The sequence below is a fragment of the Pundamilia nyererei genome, unplaced genomic scaffold (assembly GCF_000239375.1).
Source record: "Pundamilia nyererei isolate P.nyererei 1_Seehausen unplaced genomic scaffold, PunNye1.0 scaffold00258, whole genome shotgun sequence".
Taxonomy (NCBI): Eukaryota; Metazoa; Chordata; class Actinopteri; order Cichliformes; family Cichlidae; genus Pundamilia; species Pundamilia nyererei.
In genome coordinates this window covers 84106-101181 of record NW_005187659.1, presented here as the reverse complement: position 1 = coordinate 101181, position 17076 = coordinate 84106, and the positions used below count along the sequence as shown (strand labels likewise).

The window sequence follows — 17076 nt, the reverse complement described above, 5'->3', positions numbered from 1 at the left end:
CTGAGTTGGCATGCTGCTTTGTGCTTTATGACGCATGAACTGTGTGGCCGCCCCTGACAACAGCAATGAACAAAACAAGAGAAAACAGTGAGTCCTTTTCCACCTAGTTATTAATGACGGTCAAAGTCATGTTATCAGAAAACCTTCTTTGTGAAAGTAACAGGACTTGAAATGTTTTTGGTCCACTTCCTAAATTTTAAACAGAAATGAAACCAATGAAACCTAAACCGATGTGGATATGCGGCATGAACAGGTCGCTCTAAACCGGTCAGGTGAGATTTCTGCGTTAGCAGATGGTAGACATGATAGCCTCTTTGTGCAAAGTGGTCAAACTGACGCGGAAGGATAGTGAGGCCGGACGTAAAGTGATTTTTTCACAGCATTGTACAATTTTAAAGGCGCAGATCAGATTTTGTAATGTTAAAAGTTCTTACGTGTTTAAAAAGGGTTATTGGTTATGTATACTGAAAACGTAGTGTTGTAACTCTGTTTATTTTGATCGAAAAACCAATAAGGAAAGACGATCGCGTTTTATTTTGAAATAATACCGGATGTAGTATAGGTATGCTTTACAGCACGGCCGCGGTTCAGCTCCCGACCGCTAGGAGGAACAAGTAGGGATCCCTGCCCGGTCCCAGCGTGGAGAAGGAAGCGGTCTGAGAGTCCGCATCCCTGCACAAGCGGGACAGAGCGAAACCTCGAGAGGAGCAGACCACTTTCAGTTTTTATTCGAAGACTTTTCCTTACATGGGGACGAGAAATGTCATCGACTCCGAGCGAAAGGAGGGCTTTTGCTCATAAAATCAACCGGTGAGACAGTGACAGAAGTTATTGTTTAACGGCTACTACACTGCCGCTTGCTTTGCTTGAGAATGACCTGCAGGAGAGACGGTGCATATAGCCACTAAGCTAGGATTTGTAAGGTATCACAAAGCATAAACCGCTTGGTATAAACACACCTGTAGCCTAATACCACAAGAAAGGGGTTTAGTCACGTAGTTTGCGCTTTCTTAATGGGTGTCTTGCACTTTTGCGAGTTTAATAACCTGTTTTCTACACGTTGTCGTAGCATCGTAAGAGCTTTGTTGTCAACAATGATTGGGCTACTTAAGTAAAACAGCGCCGAACCAAAGGCTGCTCTGCTATTAAGGTGTGTACTTTAAGTGGGAGTATTTGTTTCGGAGTAATAATAAGAGAAATACTTCGCCTCGTGGGAATATATTAGTAACCTGTTTCTACATGTTGTAAACTGGTTCTGCCTCTCCGTTAAAAGTGGTGCTGCATGCGTTAGAAATGCACTGTTTCATCACACTGAACATATGGTGATCACATTCCAGGTAAAATTGTCAAAACTCGTCACACCTGTCACCTGAGTGTTTGAATAACAACTGCACCAAAACTTGTGTGGGTGTGTGGAGGTGTTGGTAGGGAAGTAGCTCCCTGTTTGTTACAAGTGTTTCCCCCCCTAGCTATTCACCTCAGCTTCAATCAGTTCATTTTATAGTCCGTTTCATCAAGAAATAAACATGATGCTACATTCTGATGTAAGTGTATAATTTCTCTATAACGCATCCTAAAGAGGAATTCTCAATCGCCCACCCCATTCCTAAAATCCCGACTTTTTAGTGAGACCAAGAGCATTGTTTAGCGCCGGATGCAGGAAAGGGTGGGAAGGGGTGTTCTGGCTGTTGACTTTGCAGTTGATAATGTTCCTTTTTCCTGTTTTAAATGGAGGTGTGCAGAGAAGCTGCAGAAACTCTTTCCAGATTGCCAGTAATGTAGTACTAGTTCTTAAAAGTTCAACCTGAAAGAAATGCATTCTGATTTGTCATCACAAGGAGATCTTAGCTCTGTATTGGAGATGGAAGTGGAGGTCACTAGTCTTAAGGAGTCCTTGTGGTTTTGATTGATGTATGACATGAACCTTAGCAATGTAATCACAGCAGAAATGTTGAAGCCTTTGCAGCTGTGTATATGAAAGAAACAGACATGTGGTTCTAGAGGAGCAGCTGCTTGCTGTCTCTGGGAAAGGATTGTTTTTTTTTCCTTCTCTTGCTTTGTCTGTCTTTAAGCCTCCCTTTGCCGTTAGTTCATAAAGGCCAGGGACGGAGCTCTGGCTCTGTGCCTGCTCTGTGAGATCGGATCGGGTCCCTTTTCAGAACAGCTGCTGCCCTTCAGCATTGCTACTAGTACCAGGAGATGAAAACGGTGATAAGGGGTTCACAGATTCTGTGGGGTAGGATTTGAGAAAGTGCAGACGTCACTTCCTGAATAGTTGTAGACACTTAAGCTGTTAAATGTAAATACTTTTTATTTTTTAAAAAGTAAAAATAAATAAATAAATGTGAAGGACCTCTTACATTTAATTGGATTTTGATTTTGTTATTTGCACCCATGTTTTATTTCTAACCTACAATCCTTTCTATTGTTCAGGACGGTTGCTGCAGAGGTCAGAAAACAAGTGTCCAGAGACTATGGCTCACCTCAGTTGTCAAAGAAACGAGGAGGCGCGCACCACCCTGTGAGTCACCCTGTGTTTAACCTCTCAGAGTTACTGCCCGGCAGCCCTGAAGCTCAAATTAGTCAGGCCAGAAATGGATGGGTGTAACTTTGTAAATGAGTACTGAGTTTAGATACAAGGAGGAAGATATTACTTAGGTGATTGCAGTTTTAATTAGTGTTCACAGCAAGTGGCTTTGAAGCAAGCATACCTGCTCTCACTCAGCTGTGTTGTTCTACAGCTAGGCAAGGTCTCACCATGAACGCTTAAGAATAGAAGAAGGGATGGTTATATCAGGTGATTTGTCTTGGAAATTGTCTTGTGTCTTGTTATAAACATGCCAGTATGGTTTCTAATTAACCCAGAAGAAATGTAGAATTCTCTGTGATCTTCTAACAGACAGTCTGGTAGACATAGGTTGTGGAGTAGAGCCTTGTTTTTACTTGCAGTGAATTGGGCCATATGAAAAAAAAGATGACAACAACTTAGGGTTTTTTCCATTTAGACAGGGGCTGTAGCAGTAGTTCCTGTGGGGGATTCTGCTTTTGATTAAACAGATAAAAAAGAAAGTACATGCCTTGTTCAAAATTGAGAAGTGAAAACCAAAACTGTAAAAGAAATGGATAACCTTGTTTAGACACAGTATTTTTCTTTCTTTTTAGCTTGCATAGAGATATATAGAGATATATATGTGGTACAGGAAGTTTTTGTTTACCAACCGTGTGTGGATCTTTTATATTTTTCTGCCATTCCTGTCGTAGTGGGTTCCCATATTAAACATGGCTAGTTTTAAATAATCGGATCAGCATTTGTGAAAGTAATCTCTTGCACTGCGTTTTATTGTTTGGTATCAGAACCTTGGTTTTTGCTGTTGTATGTCTATGTAATTAATAATTTGGGATACTCCTAATGGGGTCTTCTCAAACAAGCTTTGGCTGCGAGCACAGAAGCCCTACCCATGTGCTGGTTAAACCTTTTGTTTGGGTGCGACAATCAGTCAGGAAAACAGTTGAATTAAAAGGGAGAAGAGAGCTATAAGGTTGTTTCCGACAGAGGATGAACTCAATAAGTTCAATAAGTTCCAATAGTAAATAAACCTGGATTATTTTGAACGGTTAATCATCCAAAGCTACTCTGATCCAAGAGTAAATATAAGAAGCAAGAACGCATTGAAGTCTCTGACATGATGAATTTAGTGAAAAATGCCAATAAAAATGTAATAACTCCCCAGAAGCTGATTTTTTTCCCTGTGAATGCCACTTAATTAAAAGATAACCATTGCTTTCACATGTTTACCCTTTCTGTGATTTTGTATTAAAGTGGTAATGCTAGAAATTGTGGGCACATCATAGTAATATGTACATAATAGTTTAATGCTGACTGACAGCTTCCACTGACGGAGGTGGTTGAGCCGGTGGACTTTGAGGAGTATGTGAGCAGTCATGCTCCTGGGGTGGAGCCCGGCCCTCTCAAGCAGCTAATGGAGTTCCCGTCAGATGACCTGGAGCTCCTCCACCTGGACAAAGACTGCAATACACTGGAGCCCCCACTGCCTGAGGAAGAGGAGTAAGTCCGCTAGTCTGCTAATGGCCAGCACAATCCTCATACTAAACTCTCAAGTCCCATTTATGGTCTTGACATTACTACACAAGCAGAGCTTTAATATCACTGTAATGGATAAACATCACTACAGATAGGAACAAAGCCTTCTCTCTGTGAACATAAATATTAAAAGCATGCTTTGCTCAATTATTCATGTGTTTTTCAATGTAGCTCGCTGGATTCCAGAGTGAGAGATGCCTTGGCTGTCTACACAGATGACTGGCTTGTCATTCAAAGAAAGTAAGTGGTCACAGTCGGGGTGTCAGCTAAATTAACCTACAGTATGCGTTTCATCTATTTTGTAATAATGTGCACCACATTTCTGTGTTCACTCCACATGTGATTGACAGTTACATTATTAGTTGGACAACTCTTCTTCTTCTTCTTCTTCAGATATCAGCTCTATAGCACCACATACACCCCTCACAACTCTGAGCGGCAGAGGGAGAGGCAACGAGGGCTGGTCAAACAGACCTTTGAACTGGATGAGGCTGCTGCAGCTGAGCGCCAGGAAGACCAGGTAGACGACTGCGATGTTCAAAGACCCTGTAATCTTAAATGCTGATGGGCGTTCAGTGAGGTTAGGTTCATGAAACATGTTTTAGTATTGCCGGGAGTAAAGGTTTTCCAGCTGTCACACACTAAAAGTGCTGTCATTTAATACACAGGCTAAGAGAGAGAGTTGCCAGATTGCTGGGTGTCTCATTATCACAGAGAAAGGCAGTATGAGTTGTATTCTGGTCAACAAGCTAATTATATGAAAAATGACTAATGGATAAATGGATAAATGTCTTATCCATTATCTATTACATTTTCCCCACATGAGTCATATCAGATGGGTAATGGGATATGTAGCATTGTAATTCTTATAACACATCTTTGCCTGGAAGGGGGAAAAAAATCAAACAGAAAAACACATGACCTCACCTCTCAATCTTGTGTGGTTCAGGATGACGTAAAGCGGCGGTCAGTCAGCATCGATGAGACTCCTCGCGGCAGCTGGGCCTCCAGCATCTTTGACCTGAAGAATTCGTCTCCAGACGCTCTCCTGTTAACTGTGCTGGAACAAACAGCTGCAGAGGACATGGACCACCGCAATACCGAGGCACGACAGCAGGGGCGCCACAATGACCTGCTTGGCCTGTTCCCTCCCCCTGATGAGGTTTGTGTTTGATTCTCTTATATCTGACTCTGTTGTGGTTTAAGTTAGAAAAAACAGTGCAAATTAAAAATGATTATGATTTATAGCTATGATCACAAATTTAGTTTAAATAAGAGTTATTCAGGGTTCTATACTGTCAACATAGGGTTTGGCTTACATGCTCCATAGTGTAGTGGTTAACACGTGTATAATATGCTTAAGATCCTGGGTTAAAACCAGGAGGAGACTCATATCCCTGGGGTTATTTGAGGGAATCTGTCATAAAAAAGTCTGTGCCAAGTCAAATATGCAGATGCATCTACTCTGGTAACCCCTTGTGAATAAGAGAACAGCTGAGAGAAGCTTTAGGTTTACTCTGTTTAGAGGAAACACATCACACTGATAATGAATGCTTATCACTCCGGGTCACAATTTCCTGGTGAGAAACATTCTATTATAAATTTTGTGGCAATAAATACCCATGATTGTATGAGTATTACCCATTAGTGTAATATTTTGGCACACAGAGCAATTTCCACGGTGCTGATTTCTCTGCATGGAGCCATGATGAGTTGTAACTGTAGATGAAAGTCAGACACAAATATGAGGCCGTCATGGAGACGAAAATTCAAATTGGGGGTTGCCACAGAGCAAATACAGCAACATGTTAGAGCAATACTGGGAGCATTGACAGAGGAAGCTATAACAGTGGAGGGAAAAAAAGAGTATGCTCATAAGAAGGATGAAATCAAAAAAGCTATATGAGCAAGCTAATGTTTTAGTTTTCTTTGTGTGAGATATAAGACGTCAGCAGGAAGCAAACATAAGCGTCTGTATCGTTTGATTCTGAAAGCTCACTTTGCTCATTTTGGCTGAAACACAATGCTGCAGTTTTTGAACTAAATCTGGGTCAGCAGCATTTCTAAAAGTCTTTTTAGTGGTTCTAAAATGTCTTATCAGTGCCGGCGTTAGGCATAAATGTTGTAAAAGTTTAAAACTAAAACTTGTTAGTGTGAATGTACCCTGAGAGTTGTTTCTCTCTTATGGTTCACCCCGTGAGAACCTTGAAACAGCCCACGATCTAATTATTCTGTTATCAAAAAATAGATTTTGGAATTATCGATCTTAAGTGCAGCGTTTCTGTGGGCTAGTTGTGTAATGAATTAAGTGCAACAGCTTAGACTAGCAGCACACTGGAAGTACTGAAGGAACTTGGAGCTGTGTAAATGGTGATATTGCTGGTTTTCCACCAACATGGAGTCTAGAACTAGTATCGTGGCTGTGGGAGAGACTTGAGCAAGACATTCAGCACTGATTCAACCATGATTTCTGGTGGACAGAAATTAACTCCATAGCTAGTAACGTTGATTTGGTCATAATGTGGGCTGGTTAGATAGACCAACAACACTTCATTGGTGTTTAAAAAAAGGCATTACTGACATGCACGCTAAAATGAAAAAGTAAGCACCTTTTTTAGTCAGTGACAATAAAACTGTATTTATCATTTCCACTCCTAACTAAACAGTGCTACGAATTGAAGGCAAACCAGACATCTAAAAGAAAAGCACTGACCACACAGAGCTAAAGCTGCAGGGAGCAGAAGACTCTGGCAGCAGAGTTTATAAATGCCGTTGCCATTTGTTCAGCTCAGAGCTATTGAATGTTCCCATAAAGTGAATGTCCATAATGTCTGCAAATCCAGCCACTTCAGGAGAACTGTTTGCTTTCCTTCCCTCAGTGTTCTCCTTTTCTCACTCATCCTTTTTTTAATGTATGTGTACACTTCACTGTTTCTCTGCCACTATGTTGCCATGACATCTGTGTAAATGCTATGCCGGGGTCTTGTTTTCCTTTCTGTGTGGCAGGATGAAGCAGTAGAGAGATGCTCTCTTCCTGAAGTGCCCAAGGAACATTGTGGCCAGAGGATCATGGTCAAGTGTTTGTCTCTGAAGTAAGGAACATTTGGAGTCTTGCTCCTGGCATTTGTATCTTCATGCTCTGGTTATTATATTTATTACAAATACCCCAATGCACTCCTTATTTGACATTGTTTATTTTGTATGTTTTTCAGGTTTGAAATAGAAATCGAGCCAATATTTGGAACACTCGCCCTTTATGACATCAAGGAAAAGAAAAAGGTTTTATTTCTTTTTGTTCCATTTGATTAGTTCTTATTTGGCATAATGAGTCTTCTTTCAATGAGTTTCACTCTGTAAAACCACTTACATAATGCTGAGCTCATACTTCACTAATTTAATTTCCCTCTTCTCAAAGAGGCCTAAGTGGTCTTGCGGTTTAGATCACTGAGTCAAAACTGAATTAGCATCCCTTGACGTGCATTTCCATTATCATCTTTCCTTCCCCTGCCTCCTCTGATTCCCGCTTATCTTTCCTCCCAACAGATCTCTGAGAATTTCTACTTTGACCTTAACTCGGATCAGATGAAAGGACTCCTAAAACCCCATACACCTCATGTCGCCATATCTACATTGGCTCGTTCCGCCATTTTCTCCATCACATACCCTTCTCCTGACATTTTCCTGGTCATTAAGGTACTGAAAAACTCAACTACACATGTACAGTGCTGGGAAAATGCATTTGGTTTGTTTTCTTAGTTTTTGGCATATTTGAAGATCTGAAACAATTGGATGTTTCAGATCTTCAAACACATTTTAATATTAGACAAAGATAAATCAAGTAAATAAAAATGCAGATTTTAAATGATAGTTTCATTTATTAAGGGTAAACAGCCATCCAAACCTGCTTGGCCCTGTGTGAGAAAATAATTGCCCCTTAAACCTAATAGCTGGTTCTGCCATCCAAGATAGCAAGAACTGCATTCAAGGATTTGCCATAACTGGCAGTGAGTCTTTCACGTCGCCGTGAAGGAATTTTGGCTTGCTATTTTTTTGCACAATTGTTTTAATTCAGCCACATTGTAGGGTTTTTGACCACGAACAGCTTACCATTTGGATTATGCACATTTATGAAATGCTGTTTTGGTTTTATGCCACATGTAACAGGGTTCAAGCCTTCCAGTAAGTTCAGCTTTTGTCTCATCAGTCTGCAGAATTTTCCTAAAGGTTTTGGGGATCATTGCGAAGCTTTTTGGCAAGTATGAGATGAGCCTTTGTGTTCTCTTTGGTCAGTGGTGGTATTGACTCTGGAACTCTACAATGGGTGCCATTTTTGCCTAGTCTCTTTCTTACTGTCGAATCATGAACTCTGACCTTAATTGAGACAAGTGAAGCTTAGAGTTCTTCAGATGTTTTTCTGAGTTCCATTGTGACCTCCCGGACCTCCTCCTCCATTGATGCATTTTAAGATCTTTTAGCCTGCTTCACCTGGTCATACAGGTTTTATTTAAGTGATTTCTTGATTTTCTTGAACAGTAATCAGGTCTGTAGAATGGGCTGGCCACTTGGGTGTTGCAAAAAAAACTAAATACAAAACTGCATTTTGTATTTACTCAGGTTATTTTTGTGTAATTGTAAAATTCATTTGATGATTTGAAACATGTTTGGCAATTATGCAAAAAGACTAAAAAATCAGAAGAAGAGTGCAAATACTTTTTGACAGCGCTGAACATCAACAACAAATATTACTTTAAATCACATAATTGCTCTCAGTGAGTTAAAAGTGCATTTGCATGTGTTTTTTCAGCTTGAAAAGGTCCTTCAACAAGGAGATATTAGTGAATGCTGTGAGCCCTACATGGTTATGAAAGAATCAGATTCATCTAAGGTAATGGAGCCAAAATGTTCTTTAAACTGTTGCAATGCTCAGAGCTTGCAGCCGCCATGCACGTGGGACCCTCTTACTGTCTAGTCACAAGAATTACTCAATTTTGTCAGGGTGGCTGCAATATTTACTGTCGTCTTTGGCAAGCCAATACTGGCTCTTGCAGATGTTTTAGGCTGTTCAGTATCTTTTCAGATCATATTTTGTTCCACTGCAGCACAAGGAAAAGCTAGAGAAGTTGCGCCTTCAGGCAGAGCAGTCGTGCACGCGTCTCGGCTGTTTTCGCATGCCTTTTGCCTGGACGGCCATTCACCTTCTCAACATCGTCAGCAGTGTGGGAGGTCTGGATCGGTCTGATCCGGACTCTGATTCTGGTACTGCTGATTATATACATATATTTCATTGATAATTTCACATGTGCACGTACACTGATGAGCCACAACATTAAAACTACTGACAGGAGCATCACCGTGGTAGAATGGAACATGATGCTGGGAAACCTAACATTCGTGTAGATGTTAGTGTGATGTGTGCTGTCCACTTAAACACTGTTGCAATGTCAGCAGTGTCTCGCAGCTGGCCAGTGTGCCTTACAAAAGAAAAAATGCTCGGGAATTGCTCGAGGAACTCAAAAATCCCAAAATATTGCCCTAGTTTCTGCACTGTGCATATGTGGAATGCATCGTCACTCATCCAAAGGCCCCACACTCCAAATCTCACAGGGTCCACTGCTAACTTCCTGGATTCAGAAACCACAAAACACAATCAGAGGTTGTGTTTCCGGGTCAGAGCTGTTTTAGCACCTGGAATGGACCTACACAATATCAGGCAGCTGGTGTTAATGTTGTGGCTGATCACTGTATGCAGACCATTTGCCTAATTACAGTAACAAATGTCTCCTGTCCCTATAATACACACCTTTGGGTCACTGCTAGAGCGAAAAGGTCATGGAACGTGGAACGAGAGAAAGAAGAAGGGGTTCGAGCGGATGAGCATTGGTGATGACATGTGTAACTTTGCCACTTTCCGTCCTGCAACACTCACCGTTACCAACTTCTTCAAGCAGGTATTTAGAAGTGCACATGTGTAGATCTGTCCTTACAGTGAGGTAAACTACCCATTATTTGAATGGGGTTGTTGAATATCACTATAGAAACAAAACGTGAGACATAATAAATAACTGCATAAAAAGTAGAGTTTCATTTTTCTTTCTACTGTCAACAAGCACTTATTTAAAGGTAATCAGTGGAATTCTCTATATATTATTGTCACATTGTTACTTTAAATAATGACAAGTGTCCAGAGAAAGTTATTGTCTTGTGAATTGCTGCTATATAAATAGAATTAATAGTATGAAATTAACAGTATCTAATAAAAGACATGGGAATAAATAAATAATAAATAAATAGCCCCAGTGCTTTAAAACTACTTTTTCTGCTAACCTTGGGCAATACTGTCCATTTAATTATTAATCTTTTAAAAAAAAAGATTATGCTCTCTGAGCTGTTGCACCATAGTTATCAGTGAATTGTTGTGAAAGCACAGTCTATGCAGACATCCCTTTTTATATAACTGTGAATCAAGAGTGTATTTCTTTCCAACGATGGGACACTTGTCACCATAACCTGAAGGCAACCCTGTTTTTCAGACCACTTATATGCTATATGTTATCCTAGTAAAATCCATGAATGTGGTGTGATTTATTAAAGTCAGTTGTCAAAAAGCCTTTCCCTCCAAAATGTTAGTTTTTATAAAAGTGAAAAACTGCAGCCTGTTTTTACTCTTTTTAATTTAGTAGAGACAAATGAAACAAAGCCTGTGAGTGTGTCCGCTATGTGACATACTCCTCTCACTGCAACATGTTTCTAACACACCCTCTTAATCATGGCAGTGCACTTAAATTGTCAGTGCTCTGGTCATTCTTCTAAACCTGACTGCATTTAACTCCCTCCCCAGTGTCCACTTTTAGGGTAAGACTGAACTGAACAAAGACGCTGACCTGTTCTAAACATATATATATATTTTTTTTTTTAAAAATCCATATAAGAGGGATGATCAAAAAATGCTTTTCAAATAAAATTGAAACAGTTTTATAGAGAACTGCTCTTTTGTTTACCAAGGAGGGGGATAGGCTGAGCGATGAAGACCTTTACAAGTATCTTGCAGATATGCGCAGACCGTCCTCTGTTCTGCGCCGCCTGAGGCCTGTCACAGGTAAACCCAACACGTTTCTGTTGTCTAGGAAAGGTTCACCCAAAGCTTCATGGGTGATTTTAGATGCACTGTTTATATGTCTCTGTTTTAATCCCCGACCTGCTTTGCCTCTCAGCCCAGTTGAAGATCGATATCTCTCCAGCTCCAGACTTGCCTCATTACTGCCTCTCACCAGAGCTGCTTCATGTGAAGCCATATCCAGACCTGCGTGTTCGACCAACCAAAGAGGTGCTGGAGTTCCCCGCCCGCCAAGTATACACACCGCACACTACCTATAGGTGAGCGTTCATCTTACAAAGGCACACACATATGAACACACTGTGTATGTTTGTTTTATAGTAAGTTTACCTATTAAGCAAATATACATTGACCTAGTCTGGGCCTCTTGTGTCTATTTGATTATTGATTTTTGACAGAGTCTGATATTCTTCAACCTTTAAGTCAATAGTTAAAGGAGAAAAAGAGACATTTTTCCAGCATTTTGTTTTTAATCTGAATTTGTTTTTACTAATGTTATTTTCATGTAGAATATGAGCATAAAAATACAAAAAACAAACAAATTGTTTTTATTCTATGTACAGCGTATACATATAATACTGGTTCACCAAACACAATCTTTAATAATTTAACAGCTTATTTTAAAAAGCAAATTTACAAAGCAAACTGATGTAAAGACACAAAAATAATGCACAAAATATAGATTACAGGCACGATAACAAGGATGTAATTATGAAGGACCCAAAATATATATTTTCTGCCAGTGCAGTTGATCTATAGCATCCATAGCAAGGTTGGAAGGGAGTGCAGTGAGTTTATGGAGTTAAGATCTGGATCATGTCAGCACTTCACTCTGGAAGAGAGAAGCAAAGTAGCAAATTTAATGAAATAAAAACATGGAAAGTTTATCAAGAATATCAGATAGTTTGAACAAGTTATTTACCATCTTCTGCAGTTTGGCAAGCTGCTCATTCTGACTCTCAATATCCTCTTTTTGGAGCTCAGTCAAAAGCTGTAAGCCTCGCAAGACTTTGTCGTGCTCCTCTGCTCTCTCCTACAAACAGAAGTAAAGTTAAAATAACCTGTCAGTGATTATATGACTAGCGTTCAAATATGAAGCAATAACCAGCAAAAGCAACTATGGAGTGATGGAGTGTTAGAATTCATGCTGAACTGTTAACTATTTTGAGTACAGCTTTCTGTTACCTGCAGCTCCTTGATGCTTGGAGGTACAGAGTTGCTGAGGTACATCTCCAACCGGCTCACTTTTGTCCTCAGCTGCTGCTCTTCCTTCTCCAGGCTGGTCAGCCATTCTTTAGTCTTTGTGGTCTGAGCGTGTTGCTGGGCCATCTGGGCCTATCAAAAGAGGATGTGCCTATATTATTCTCTTCCCTCAACAAAAGCCCCAGTGCAGCTGGCAGCTGCTTTCCCCAGAGTCTTACATGTAGCTTTCACACTCATTTTGCTTGCTCTTGTCTTGGATATTAGAGTATGGTTTAACCTTATACAGCAGGCAAATGAAGTGAATAATAGTAATATGATTGTCTTGGCTGTGAGTGCCCACATAATAACAGCAATACAGGATTTTATGTAGGCATTTTAAAGAAAATGTTTTGCTTTCACAAGTCACCAAAAAGCTGCATTTTTCTCTCTCCTTCTCTGTGTCTCCACCTCAATCTGATGGCGACTTATATACTCTGCCTCAAGTTTGCTCCCGTATGCTGTACTGAGATTGAACCTTGATTGTAATTCTGAGACATTATCTCTCCCCAAATACCACAGCCTTTCACCTTCACCTGGGGGATCTGTTGTTTACATATTTCCATGTCTTCTTACCTGTAGCAGCTGTATCACTTCTTTGATCTGTTTCTCCACCTCTGCAGCCTGCTCAGTCTGTTTCCCCAGCTTTTGGAGAGTTCTCTCAGTGTTCTTCAAAGACCGGCTGATTCTCGCTATCTTTGCCTCAGTGGTTTCATAAGCATAGTTTAGGGATTCGCCAAACTGTAAGACACCAAACATGAGCACATTGACTTCTTCTTGCGGTGCCACCTTGTATTCCGTCTTGCTGGTCTTCGTGATCGGGCTTGTGTGCACTGCTCCAGCCACAAAAAGCAAGCACAGGCTCCAGATCATTGTGATAATAATTGTTGTTTCCTCAGTTCTTGTGCAGAATAAAGCTTTTTTTTATGTATGAGTCAAAAATGAAAGCCATAAACAGGCACTTGTCTGTCATAGCAGTGTCATCAGCCCCTCAGCGATGAATGGAGGGTGGCTGCTCCACCTTATATTGCATGTGTGCATGGCTACGTGCGATACCAGGGTAAAACATTAGCTCGGTTTTGGCCTGATCACAGGTCTTGTCCATGGCCTTTGCCTCAGTGACCCTCCCTTGAAGTTTGACTGTAGCGATACTAATTTTGTCATTTAGGTCACAAACATGTGCATCATGCATAGCAATATATGTAGCTTTTTTTTAACGAAGAAAATTTTCACATGTATTATATTCTGTGCACGAAGTTTGATTGTTATGTCAATCAATGTGATTGCGTGGTGTGTCAGTGCCTTTATACAAGTGGCTAAAGTCAGCTTTCAAATATGTACAGGAGTTACCTCTAATGTTTAACTTGGATGGGGGTTAAGGTGACTTTCATCAAGTGAGGCCAGGTTCGGCTCACACTCCCGTTATGTGTGCTCGTATGATCTTGTCTTTTCTGAGAATAAGATTGTTATATATTGTAGGTTGTGGGAAATATTTAATATAAATGGGGTGTGATCTTATTGCCACATGCTGACATCATAACAGTAATTAAGTGTTCCCTTCATGGCTATGCAGCCTTTTAAAATTCTTGTATTTTTCTTTCTTTCTCTCTCTGCCTATTTTGGCTCTAAGGAACCTGCTCTATGTTTACCCACAAAGTCTGAACTTCAGCAGCCGTCAGGGCTCAGTGAGGAACATTGCTGTGAAAGTACAGTTCATGGCAGGAGAGGACCCCAGTCAAGCCTTAGCGGTGAGTTACACTCGGGGATAATGAAGCAACATGACCGTGATGTTCTCTGGCAAATGAAATCCCAGCCACAAAGAAAAGCTTAAGGCAGCGAAATACTATATGATGTCTTTTTCAGTAGCGGGAACTTCAAAGGAACATATTTGTGAGCAGCAAAGGAAGGAGAATTTAGTTATGCATGACCTGCAGCATATCTTTCATGTTATCACTCTGATTTTCTTTTCTTTTGGTTTATTTAGTATAACATGGACGATCCACACTATATAGTGTTTACTATAAGTGGCACTCCACCCAGGATATTTCTTTTGCATATCCCATAACAGCAATCCCATGTAGAGCTGCAGGGTAGAAAAGGATTGCTTGTTATGTAACATGGCTGCTGCTGACACAGTTACAGTAACATAGAAACTACTCAAAATACTCAACCAGTGTAACTAGTTGAAATTCACTCTTTCTTTCATTTATGAGTGAAAAGTTTTCAAACCTTTGAAAAAAACATTTTCCAGAGTGAACTGTTCTCAGTTTGGGGTTTGAAACAGTTGTGGTGTTCATTGCGAATCTCTTATTGGTTATGGAAAACTGCATTTATGCACTGCTTTTTTTAAAAACAGGTCATCTTTGGAAAATCGAGCTGTGCAGAATTCATGAAAGAGGCATACTCTCCTGTCATTTACCATAACAAGTAAGGTTCCCTCACCTGTTAAGCCTCTGCTCAAGTCTGTCCAACTTTTCTTTCTTTCCTAAATGTCTTGTTTAACTCTTTCTCATAAGGTCTCCTGAGTTCTATGAGGAGATGAAGATGAAGATTCCTGCCAATCTGACAGACAACCACCACCTGTTGTTCACCTTTTACCACATCAGCTGCCAGCCCAAACAGAACACTCCTCTGGAGACTCCTGTGGGCTACACGGTGAGTGCACTCCTTCAGCTGGCTCTCCTTGAATACTTTCACCCACACACTCACTTGTTCAATAGTTCTATCTGTTGTCTTGCCATCTGTTAGAGATCGCGTGTCTTTCTTTCTGCTTGCAGTGGATCCCTCTGATGCAACATGGCAGACTACGCACCGGCTCTTTCAGTCTGCCTGTCTCTGTGGAAAAGCCCCCGGCTAGCTACTCGGTGCTCACCCCTGACGTGAGTGTGTTTGAAGAGATTGTGTGAACATTGGTTCTTCTTCCAGCACCTATTCCTTTGTGGTGTGCCTGAGTGTTAAATGAGTTGGGTGTCACTCTCTGGCAGGTTCAGCTCCCAGGCATGAAGTGGGTGGATAATCACAAAGGTGTGTTCAATGTCGAAGTGAAAGCGGCCTCCTCAGTCCACACTCAGGTACACAAATACGCTTCTTACACTTACTGCTCTTTCTTATTCCTCCCACGTGTAAAGACCCAATTTGCTATTATAGCGTGGCTGTGCGTCCTTAAAATTTTTTATAATTCTTATAGATCTGCTATCAAAAATACCTTAAAAAGCGTTGAATTATCTTAAATGTTCTTTAGTGTTACTACTACAAAACAAAAAAATAATACTCCCTGGTCTTTAAGGAGCTCACTTTCGGGCTGCTCAATTTGCGATACATCGGTGGAAGCTATAGAAATGTTAGTCTACAGAAATGGGAACATAGCAGTTAAAGTTAAAAGACATGCACCTGTCCTTGTCCTGGACTGGTGACAGTCAGTCTCACGTACCTAATTACAAGCTGATCCTTTCCGTGCACGCACAAAAACGTACTCAGTAGCACAGGCAAATAGTCATGCGCTCACAACTACGCAGTAACATTTTGTTAGCGTAGAGGCTCCTGTCTGCAAGTGAAGACACAAAGTTCACTAAAGTAAACCACAGAGGGCCTACCATGAAAACATTCTTAATAACAAATCTAATGAGACATTTAAATCACCCTGACCCAGCTGAATATGGAGTTTTGAAAGAAGCTAATAAAGGCAGTTGCTAAATATAACACTATCCAGAATTTAGAAGCAGCCACAAGCCAGCAGCTTCACGAGCAGTGAACGGATCAAAGCAGATACGAGGAAAATTATGGAGACAAGTGAAAACACATGAGGGTCGATGTCCTGTTATCTGGTGAAGCTATAATTAGACTAGAAAGTGATGTAAGTAGATACATTTGTGTTGTTGTACCTGCTTTTGTTTGGTAAGGTGAAATACGTCAGGTAAAGGTGGATGTACAACAACTTATTTTCAGTTAATTATTTGTGCCTTGTTCCAGTAGCAGAACACTTTATTTTCACTTGTTTAAATTAGAGAGGATCCTGTAAGTTACTAAAGTTTGGTGGAACTTCTAAAGTCCAATCATTTCTTTTATTATGAAAATAATATTTTGCATTGAAGAAAGGCTGGTTTTTATTTCTATAAGCTGTCAATAATAGCTCCTAGAAAATCAGAATAGGTAAAAATCGTTATCAGTAGGTAGCATTAAGAAAAAAATCGAAATAAACCAAGAAAGTTGCACTGGGTGCATCTTTAGTTAAAGTCTGTGCCTGGAAGTATGTACGAAGCAAACTGAGTTTCACATTTGAGACTATGGGCTGTCTTTTAGATCAAAAACTAGATTTGTGTTAGTCTTTCACATCTATAAACGTATATAAACATATTTCATCATGTAAAACATCAGTGTTTTCCTCAAACAGTATAATTTCACTTTTAATGTATTTCCATCCTGTTTGGCATTCACATTTATTTAAATTAATATACAAGCGTCATAGATGTAACTGGCATATGTCTATAGAAGCTAGTTTAGTTTAATGTCTAAAACAATCATTTTGTTGGCTTTAGATAGTATCAAAGTAAATCGGCGTAAACTGGAAAACAAAAGAAGTGTGGTGCACATTAATGTTGCTCAGAGTGGAGAAACTTGAAAT

At 40.2% G+C, this 17076-nt stretch overlaps 1 protein-coding gene across 6 annotated transcripts in view; it reads left to right on the top strand.

Annotated features, from left to right (window-relative positions):
* dock6 (dedicator of cytokinesis 6) overlaps nt 1-17076 on the top strand; it is a 31758-nt gene continuing 14682 nt past the window's right edge. For 3 of the 6 annotated variants that reach the window (XM_005749909.2, XM_005749908.2, XM_005749905.2), the window contains exons 1-19: nt 1-87; nt 2434-2521; nt 3888-4066; nt 4274-4342; nt 4496-4622; nt 5052-5264; nt 7109-7194; nt 7315-7381; nt 7646-7795; nt 8907-8987; nt 9202-9358; nt 9920-10050; nt 11105-11198; nt 11314-11476; nt 14086-14203; nt 14812-14882; nt 14972-15110; nt 15233-15334; nt 15440-15526. In XM_005749909.2, the coding sequence (XP_005749966.1) occupies nt 35-87; nt 2434-2521; nt 3888-4066; nt 4274-4342; nt 4496-4622; nt 5052-5264; nt 7109-7194; nt 7315-7381; nt 7646-7795; nt 8907-8987; nt 9202-9358; nt 9920-10050; nt 11105-11198; nt 11314-11476; nt 14086-14203; nt 14812-14882; nt 14972-15110; nt 15233-15334; nt 15440-15526 (2175 nt within the window). In that variant the 5' untranslated portion in view covers nt 1-34. Of the gene's footprint in view, nt 88-554; nt 811-2433; nt 2522-3887; nt 4067-4273; nt 4343-4495; nt 4623-5051; nt 5265-7108; nt 7195-7314; nt 7382-7645; nt 7796-8906; nt 8988-9201; nt 9359-9919; nt 10051-11104; nt 11199-11313; nt 11477-14085; nt 14204-14811; nt 14883-14971; nt 15111-15232; nt 15335-15439; nt 15527-17076 lie in introns of those variants that run through there. The other 3 variants (XM_013915117.1, XM_013915118.1, XM_005749906.2) reach the window with 1 other exon arrangement.